The sequence below is a fragment of the Rhinoderma darwinii genome, chromosome 1, assembly GCF_050947455.1.
Source record: "Rhinoderma darwinii isolate aRhiDar2 chromosome 1, aRhiDar2.hap1, whole genome shotgun sequence".
NCBI lineage: Eukaryota > Metazoa > Chordata > Amphibia > Anura > Rhinodermatidae > Rhinoderma > Rhinoderma darwinii.
Window position 1 is genome coordinate 338732031 of NC_134687.1, and position 10406 is coordinate 338742436.

Consider the following 10406-nt stretch of genomic DNA (forward strand, 5'->3'; position numbering starts at 1 on the left):
ATGCCAGAGTTGGTGCATTTTCAGCAGTAATGCTACCCAAAGATATTTATCCCCTCAGATTTGGCCAGTTCACTGACACTAGTAGTATCTGCTCCCTCATACTATGAAATTGTGCACAGAGCCCAATAGCTCTTAATTCCAACAGAAACATTTTTACAACAAAACGTACAACACAAGGAAAGTGGACCAGGTTAATGTAAATCCCAGTATTACTGCATAGTTGTAGCACTTTCAGAGCAGGACTATGACCCTATTCTTTACTCCAGACCACATTGGGCTACACAAACATCTTGGCAGCCAGTCAGCTTCTAACAGCCATTTCAGATGGAAATTCAGGGTGTAGGGTGTTTAAAGCCCAAAATAAAAAGTAACCAGTAACATTAAAGTGTAAACCACAGGTTGCTTTGTGCTCACTGTATTAAGTCAATGTACCTAGTGGAGCTGTAATTTGACAGCCAAGATGTCTAAGAGCCCAATACCTCTGCCATATGCATCAGTTTATCCAAAGGGTTTGTTTTGTTTTTTTCTTTAAATTGTATAGGCCCAAACAAAATCTCCAGAAGCAGTACTTCTAGGGTAGAAACTCTGCATACAGGGAGTCAGTCAGAACCCACGTGGCAATGCAGTCCCAAATTCTACTGTCTTACGTTACCAGACGTACCAGTTTTGGCAATAGAAGCCACAAAACCGGAGTTTAAGGGTACAGACAGCGTAAACATTGCTGATTTGCCACAACGCAATCACTGCGGAAACTCTGCCACATATTACAGACGCAGCAGTGTGGGTGGGAATTCAACAAATCTCATCCCACACTGGAAAAATATGCACATCATTTGACCTGCAGTGCAGTTGCTTCAACCGCAGCATGTCAATTGATGTGTGTTTTCAGCTCTTCCGGTGCAGGTTTTCCCCATTGAATTCAATGGGGTGCTTAAACCCGCAAGCAAAGTGGTGTTGTGACATTTGCAGCAGAAGCAGTGAACACAGTTACCCAGAGTTCCCTGCTTAACCAGTCCAGCCTCCCTGGATGATGTTGCAGGCCATGTGACCACTGCAGCCAATCATAGGCTGCAGTGGTCACATTGCTTGTAGAGTCATCCAAGTAGGCCGGAGCAGTAGTCAGAGGAAGTAAGCATGTGCAATAATTTACACCTGGAAAACACATGATAGTGGTGCAGAATTTCAGACAGCTTTCCCTACGGTTTTAAGGGCGAATACGCTGCAAAGCGTGACACGGCATATCCGCCCTGAATATGCTGTGTGCGTTCCTTCCCTTAACCAGACGTTTGCTATCCTGGTCACTGAGACATAGATGGCCTAAGTGGGTGTCCACAGTAGCTAGGTACTGCTACCACTACGTAGCGCTTGCCTCATTAGTGTGAGGACTTGTCTTACTTCAGGAGCACCATTCATTGAAATTCTCAAATACAACCAGTGTGCACTACCTAATTTAATATCGGTTTTGTTGATCAGTTCTATGAACACAGGACCTTAACACAGACCAATCAATGCAGGTAGTTTATTAATACAAAAGGTGCACAAAAACAGTATAAAGAGTAGCATTTACACAAAATCAGTAATACAAGTGACAAATTGGCATCAATACCCAAGCGCAAGGCAGAGGCCAATGATAGACAAATCCTCATAACTGCAATGTGGCCCGTTGCAACCATTTCTGTCCCTCACAAGTCAGCACAAGGGGTTGGAAGTGTAATAAACGGTGTAGTATTAGTTAGGGTTTGCCCACTTCATTGACCAAGTGTAAAGTCACTTATGCAAATGAAGAATTTCTCATTCCTTGTTGGCAGAGTCACCCCCATCAACTTGTTGCTCCCCATGTTGGCTATCAGCCAGTTGTGGGTAAAAGGGACCTACCAGCCAATTTAGTGGAGTGTTGTTAACCAAGTAGTCCATCACATCATCCATAGAGTCCTTCATTTTTGTGAACTGGTCCTTACTGGTGGTTAAGAGGCCATCAGACATTTCTCTGAAGGAAGAGGCAGAACGGAAGTTTTGATAGACATCTGCAGCCAAGGCACTAACATTTTGAGCTTTGTTCTGAATGTTCTTTGGAAGTCCTTGAACACTTGTGACCAGGGAGAGACATGTGGTTTGCAGTTGCTGAGTGAGGTGTCGGGCAATATTCAGAGTGCGGGATTCAATTTGCTGTGAAGGGAAAGTAACATATTACACAGAAGTTCAGTGTACCAGATCTGATCTAGCATACATTTTATAGAAGGGACTTACCTCAGTGCTTTCAGTTTCTCCACTATCTTGTCCTGTGCCTTTTGTCCACTCCACCCACTTATTGTAGATTTTCTCCTGTGCATCATGGATTTTATGATTAGCATCATTCATGTTCTTCCTTGCATATTCAATCTTAAAGAGAACAGGGTAATGTTCATATGAAAGATGTTGTGGGAGAGACTAAGATTACCCACCCTCAATATGGATTAAACAGTAAGCCTGGTATGCATTTACAATACGAGTTCTAGCACCAAAACCCACTGTTCTATACAGTACTCCCTTTTCAGGCAGCTTCACCACCACATGTACATACTCCTTTTATCCAGAAAATCTATGATGGCTCTAGAACAATTTAGAAGGTGGTACTAGACCTAGTACACAAAATATGGTGCCTCTTGGCTGGTCACCTGCTGAGCATCTTATAAAGGGCTCTTTTGTTGACAGATCTCCTTAAAAGGACAACTAATGTTCAGACATGAATGACACATTGGAAGTCTGGACTGGTGGCAGTCTGAGCACTGAGACCAACAATCACTAAAACGAAGCACAAAAGTGCTCAGCCGCTTAGTTGGTTAGGCTTTCAGGAAATCAGTTTAGTGGTGTACGGACTCAATAGAAAGTCTGAGCAACCCCAGCTTGCTTCATGCGTAGGGCAGATGTGGCTGACGTGTACCACTGGTTATGGACCTTGCGAGGGTCCCAATAGGAAGGGGGGGGGGGGGGGGTGGAATGCACTTCTTGGTCATCTGCCTCCCGTCCCCATGCTCTACAAGAAACTCATTTTCTGCACTTCTGCTGCCCTAAAAACTATCCTGCAAACCTGGCTGGGCCCAGACATCTCATCCCTCCATTTATTTTAGAAGAGTTAGGCTGGGTTCACACGAGCACATTAACGTCCGTAATGGACGGATGTATTTCGGCCGGAAGTCCCAGACCGAACTCCGTGCAGGGAGCCGGGCTCCTAGCATCGTAGTTATGTACGATGCTAGGAGTCCCTGCCTCTCTGCAGGACAACTGTCCCATACTGTAATCTTGTTTTCAGTACGGGACAGTAGTTCCACAGAGAGGCAGGGACTCCTAGCGTCGTACATAACTATGATGCTAGGAGCCCGGCTCCCTGCACTGAGTTCGGTCCGGGACTTCCGGCCGAAATACGTCCGTCCATTACGGACGTTAATGTGCTCGTGTGAACCCAGCCTCAGGGTATGCTCGCACGCATAGTAAAAAAACAAAGCTGTTCAAGAGAAAACAGCTCCTGATTCAGACATTTTGTGCCCCTCATGCTTGTCACTGCTTTTTATACGGCCTTTTTGGGAGCTTTTTTTCAATAGTCTTTGGAAAACGGCTCCAAAAACATCCCAAGTAGCGTCCTGCACTTTTTTCGCAGCCGGTTTTTTTTTTTACGCGCAAGATGCAGCAAATACGCTCTGTCGGAACAGACCACCATTTTCAAAATCAATGGGCAGATGTTTGGAGGCATTCTGCTTCCGATTTTTCGGGCGTTTACTGCCCGAAAAAAGGCCGTGTGAACATACCCTTAGTCTTATCCCATTATGCATGGATTGGGTAAACGCCTACCTCCAAAAATAGAGTATGTGGTTTCTTTGAGACCTGGCAGCCCACATAATAGGACCTTTACATTGCAAGTTAGATTTGTTATATACACACACACAACTACAATTTGTGGAAACTTATACAAAACAGCATTTTTCATGCAGATGCTTTAAGATTAGTAAAGAACAGAAGCAGATTTACTAACCAGGTCCACGGTGTTCTGGAGCTGACCAATGGATTCCTGACTTCTGCACTTCACATCCTTGATTCGGGTCAAAGCTTGTTGATAAGCACGTTTGCGGGCCTTCGCCGAGAGGGATCCCAGACGAACATAATAGCTTGGCTGATCAACGGACAATTCAAAGCCTTCTGTTTTTGTGGCTTCCTTAGCTAAAATTGAGAAATTAGTTATGCCCACATAACAGAACAAGCCACGTTTCACATGAATTTCAGCCTTAGGGTGAACTCACATACTAACTAAAAAGAATATATCTTCATAGCAGTCTGCTTGGTTTTCAAGATAAAGACACCTTACTTTTAGAGATGCAGCTTCTAGGTAAAGTAGATTTATAGAAGCTACGCCTCAAAAAAAAGAAAGTTTGATATGAGAACTGCCCCAGTGGGTAGGTCTTGATCTAGGAAGCCTCAACCTCCAGAGAGGCTCACGTGATGTTACTTACAGATAATTTAACATTTCCCTCCTATGCAAAGGAGTTGTACCTCTGATGAGGTAACTACCAAGTGCGCTGCAGGGACCAAAATTCACATACCCAAGCTTGGTTTAAAGCAGGTTTCGGCTTACCCAACTCTTCATCTGTTGGCGGCAGGTATTGTTCCAGAAGAGTTTCAGACTTGGTTAGTGCAGCGTCCACACGATTGCTCATAATCTTTACTACACTGCTACCCAGAACAGTGTTAATGCTGCCGTTCACAACAGACTTGGTCATCGCCACACTATCCTGCACAGCCACCTTAGTTTTATCTACTACTCCTGTGAAACCCTGAATCACAGCATCTTTGGCACCAACAACTGCTTCTGAGGCGTTCGCTACAACCTAGGAAAGGGAACAAATACAATTTATACATTTTAGATTCATGCACACCAAATCAACTCCCACCCATCAATTGATACTGCAGTTTTGCAATCTAGGTTAGTTGTATTTACATTTATAAGGGACCATAGAATTATTCTAAGGGTATGTGCACACAAAATAAGGAACGTCTGAAGATACGGAGCGGTTTAGAGAGAAACCAGCCTCTGATTCTCAGGCGTTACGCAGCTGAAAATGAAGCTTCTTTTAAGGAGTTTTTCATAATGTTCAATGGAAAAAAAATCAGTGGCAAAACAAGCCTTAAGTGACATGCACTTCTTTGTACAGAGTGTCTATTTATGCTCTGTCTTTTAACAGCAGCATAATGTCAACCCGTATGAACTAAATGCCGTTTCTCCCATTGATTTCAGTGGGCAGATGTTAGTAGACGTTCAGCTTCCCTTTTTTCAAAGGCATAAACGCCCAGAAATACACCTGAAAACCCTGCGTGTGAACATACCCCAATAGTTACCTTGTCAGTCGGCTGATAGAGAATAGGCAGCTTGTCTTCAATCTTATCCAGTCCAACGCAGGCAATGGTATTAGCCATAGCAACTGAGGGAGGAGAAAGCACGTAAATATTCTCAGCGTCATTCGTACGTCTTTACCAGGAACTTGGCTAGCTTGTTAATACAGGGACGGTTAGCCAACATGACATCTAACCCACTTCCAATGCTAGGATGGAATGAACTGCAGATCTCCTGGCAGAAGCTTCTCATGCCGTCTCTGCTTCACACTATGGTTAGATTCACACAAGCAGGTTACGTCCATATAGGACGGAACGTATTTCGGCCGCAAGTCCCATACTGAACACACTGCAGGGAGCCGGGCTCCTAGCATCATAGTTATGTACGACGCTAGGAGTCCCTGCCTTGCTGCAGGACAACGGTCCCGTACTGTAATCATGTTTTCAGTACGGGACAGTAGTTCCACAGAGAGGCAGGGACTCCTAGCGTCGTACATAACTATGATGCTAGGAGCCTGGCTCCCTGCAGTGTGTTCGGTCCGGGACTTGCGGCCGAAACACTTTCCGTCCTATACGGACCGAACACGCTCGTGTGAATCCAGCCTTACTGTATTAGAACACATTGCCTTGCTCACCCCCTTCTATTTCTAGACCACCTTAAAAGAACGTTCACAAGATTATGGCATACCCATAGGTTCCCATAGAATTTAACAGAACCACACATGCAAACCATCATTTCAATACAGAGTAGTGCCTAACCCCAAACATCTAAACGATAGTTACTCCCTTTCATTGGTAAAGAATTGCACTTTATACGTAAACATACTTTGAGGCTCAAGTTTCTGGAGGATTGGCATGGCACTGGTCACAGCCACAGACGTGATAGTCCGCACACTTTTCTCTGCGACGTCACATACAGACTTCAAGTACGGATGGTTGTCTCTGGTGTTCACGTAGACAGAAGACACCAGATCATAGGTAGAGCTCACCAATGGGAGGTTTATCAACCTTACCACCACATTCTAAGGAACAAAGAGCAGAACACGCTGAAATACAATGGAAGGCCAGGACTCGAAACAAGATGCCTGTAAATAGTCCCTAATAAAGAACAGAAACCTCGTAGTCATAATCCAAGATTAGAGGAGTTGTTTTATAAAGCAGAACCCACAGAGGGTTAACAGGAACACATTGATAGCCGGTCCTTTGGATAGGGCACCAGTATGGGGGGGGGGGGCTCTTACAGCAAACACTGGCAACCAATATAATGAGAGGGGACACCACAAGCATTAAAGGGACAGCAGTGCTCGCTGGAGCAATCTGATCAGCTGGGTGCCGGGGGTATTCCAGATACATCTTAGGAGGCTCTCAGAACCAGACAACAGTAAAGCCCAACCTGAAACCACCACCACCAGTAGATTACTAATAGTAACTATGGAAGTTGTGTGTTTCCACTGCTACATATGTACTCCACTCAGCTGAGAATACTTACTGGTACATATTACTATCTGATTGAATAAACATAAAGAAGTTTAGACCATAAACAATAAGCGGTTATAGACAAATCAATATAAAGATCGCATGCGTTTCCTATGACGGATCTGTAGCACAATTCACACTATAAATATGTGCACTGCATTGACAAGACTCCCAGCCATAGTATACATCGATTAGTAACAGGGTGGAGATGCCAATAGCAGTTTCTTCCTTCCACCATACATAACACTTAATAGTTACCTTTTGCTGCTGCTCCACCATTTCAGCCATATTGCTAGGTAAAAACCTATAGAAAGAAAGAAGCACAGTCAAACACAAGAACTGACAACAACCTCAAGCCGCCGACTAAACAAGCACACAAGTAATGACATCCACCTTGCGCCTCCACAGCCGTACCGCACAGGAAACTACGAGCAGGAAAGAACGAATGAGGGAGCTCAGGGAGTCTGCGTATTTATAGGCGGATGGCCACGCCCACCTGCCTAGGCGCCGTTACCTAGAATCTTCCCGTCAGTCAGCTGACTGGTGAGACGGCGCGGTGACGTCATGCAGTCTGCTCGCCTGAGTGCTGGAAGTGTGGCGGCGCGCGACAGGCAGGGGTCCAGGGTATGAGGGAGTGCGTGTGTGGAAAGAGCATAAGTCAGCGGCACATTGTGATTTCTACACTGTATGTCCATGGCAATAGAGCAGTTCATGTATTGTTCCAGTACAGGGTAGATAATAAGAGATGAAGCTGGTGAGGAGGGATTAGCTTTTATATTAGTTGCTCTATAGCAGAGGTCTCCTGTGCTGGAGAGCCGCAGGTTCAAAGCAGCTCAGCAGCTGCAGCTCAAATTTCATCCACTTTTCAGTCAATAGAAACTCTAGAAAAGAAAAACCGGCATTGTGGATCCAGTGTTAAAAAGTGCCCTTCAAATGAACTAAAAAGCGTATTCTCGGGGCGAATTGAGGAACATTTGGCGTGACGCTGAGGAGCTGCGATGGATATTATCTCTACTCGTATGAGTATAAATCCCCTTAGTAAAGATTAGCCTCTTATTACATTTCTCTGTAAAATGAAGCTTTGAATTTGTGTTTAGCTTGTAAATATAAAATGTTATAGAACTCGGCTTCTCTTTCTACTTCACTAAGCAGTACAAGGTGGCGCCGGGGCCTCACCACCCGTAGTCGAAGCCCATGCCACAATACAAAATACTGCTCAATGTAACGCTGTCTTCTGCAGAACATTAACTCCTTAACGCCCTGTGACCTACTAGTACGTCACGTGCGATGGCCTGTTAACGTGAACTGACATAATCGTACGTCATAGCGTTAACAGTTTTAAAGCAATGATAGCTTAACACTATCACTGCTTCTAGCCCAGGACCGGAGCTAGCCTGATCCAGCCAATTAACCTCTTAGATGCATTGCTGCATCTATGGTGTTTACAAGCAGATCGGAACCCCGCAATGCAATCGCGGGGTTTCCGATGACTGCTCTGGCAGACCGGAGGCCTAACAATGGCCTCCAGTCTGCCAAGTACGAAAGCCTGTTAGGTCCCGCCCAGAAGGCTTCCCGCCGCATGAGGAAGATAGCGCAGGCTCAGGAGGTGAGCCGTCAACATCAGCCGCTGGTGTCAGCTGTATATTACAGCTGACACTGTGCTGTAATGGCGGGGAATGGAGCTAGCTGCGATTCCTGCCAATAACTCCTTAGACCTTAGTGGTTTGTAGCGATTGGCATCGACACGATGTGATCGTGAGGTTGCCGATCGTTGCTATGGCAACCGGAGGCCTAACAATGGTCTGGTCTGTCACATACGATAGCCTATTAGGCCCCGCCCAGAGACGGGACCTAATAGGCTTACTGTCAGTGAATGACTGACAGCTCTAATGCATTGCACTACGTGGGTAGTGCAATGTTTTAGAGTAAAGTTCAGAGATGCAGGACTTCAAATCTCCTAGTGTGACAAAAAAAAGAAGTTAATAAAAAGTTGCAAAAAAGTGTATAAAAGTTTCAAGTTAATAAAAACACTTGCACCATCCGCTGCGCATTATTTACTAATGAAAAAACACCTGTGGCGGAAAAATGCTCACTACACCCCTTAAAATGCCTTAACCGGTTCAGGACCGGGCTATTTTGAGCCTTCAGGACCAGACACCGTTTTGTCCTTTTTAACACGTGTTAGTTAAATGGCTATAACTTTTTTATTTGATGGGCTAGCGACATGATTTTTGCGATGTTTTTTCTGTAGACCATGTAGGTTTCTTTTTTTATCGTTTTTATACACATCCTTTTTGCTATTTTAGAATTTTTATTCATAAAGTTTGAAAATAATAGTAAAAAAATAAGCTTTTTTACGTTTCAGCTATATTTTTTTTGGTAATAACATAGTTTTACACTAAAATAGACCTTTTATTTGTAATCGTCATTGTTTACCGTAAATTTTAATATATTACATGTAAATATTAGGGTAATTGGGTCAGTGCTAGCGTTACAACAATGATTGCCGGGGGGGGGACTTTTTTTTTGGGGGTGGATATTTTATGTGTATTTATTATAAAAAAAAATTTGCACTTTACTTTACTATTTTCTTATTGCTATGGTCTGTCCCTCAAAGGTCAAAAAAGACCTTTGGGGAACTCTATAGATTTTTTTCTTCCTTTAAGGCCTCATGCACACGACCGTAAAAACACCCGTTATTGCGGGTCGTAATTACGACCCGCAATAACGGGCTCATAGACTTCTGTTACCCACGGGCACCTTCCCGTTTTCTCACGGGAAGGTGCCCGTGCCGTTAAAAAAATAGAACATGTTCTATTTTTCTATTTTACGGGCCGTGCTGCTATACTTTATAATGACAGCACGGCTCGCAAAAGCGGCCGGCTGCCCGCGGCCGGCCGTGCCCGCCCGTGCTCGTAATTACGAGCACGGTCGTGTGCATAAAGCCTTACACCATGCTTTTCTACTGTAACTGGAGTTGCACAGCAGCCCTCTCATAGTGACGATTGTCACTAATAGGGCTGTGCTGGGTCTAGTAAGACCCAGCAGCAGTCTGCCACTAACGGCACCCGGCGATCATGTGACCAGTCACATGAACACCGGGAGCAATAGAGACAGCGGCGCGGCCGCTGCCTCTATTCCTATACACAGTGTTCATTGAGCGTTGTGTAAAAGAGATCAGAGAAGACAGAAGCAGCGAAAGCTGCTTCTATCCTCTCCTCAGGGTCCCCGGCAGTCACTGACAGTCACTGACTGCTGGAGACCCGACATTCAGCTGCCCGATCGCTCGGGCAGCAAGTTAAAACCCAAGCCGTAAAAAGTCTATGGCTCAGGTTTTAAGGACCCTGACCGCTGGCCGTAAATACACAGCCAGCGGTCGGGAACCAGTTAAGGGGTCTAGTTTCCAAAATAAGGGTCAGTATTTCGGGATTTGTTTTACTATTAGACCTCAGAGCCCTGCAAATTGTGGGCCAATGCTGCGAAAATCACCAAAATACACCTTAAGGCCTCATTTACACGAGCGTGTGCGTTTTGCGCGCGCAAAAAACGCTGCGTTTTGCGCGCGCAAAAGG

General features: G+C 44.9%; 1 protein-coding gene across 1 annotated transcript; it reads right to left on the minus strand.

Moving 5' to 3' along the window:
• Positions 1-1679: 1679 nt before the first annotated feature.
• On the minus strand, positions 1680-7137 carry LOC142742205 (perilipin-2-like). The gene is made up of 6 exons (XM_075851730.1): positions 7093-7137; positions 6185-6380; positions 5365-5447; positions 4604-4856; positions 4007-4191; positions 1680-2379 (listed from the first exon to the last, which is right to left on the minus strand). The coding sequence occupies exons 1-6, from the start codon at positions 7120-7122 to the stop codon at positions 2200-2202; spliced, it is 927 nt and encodes a 308-aa protein (XP_075707845.1). The 5' UTR covers positions 7123-7137; the 3' UTR covers positions 1680-2199.
• Between the last annotated feature and the right edge of the window lie 3269 nt (positions 7138-10406).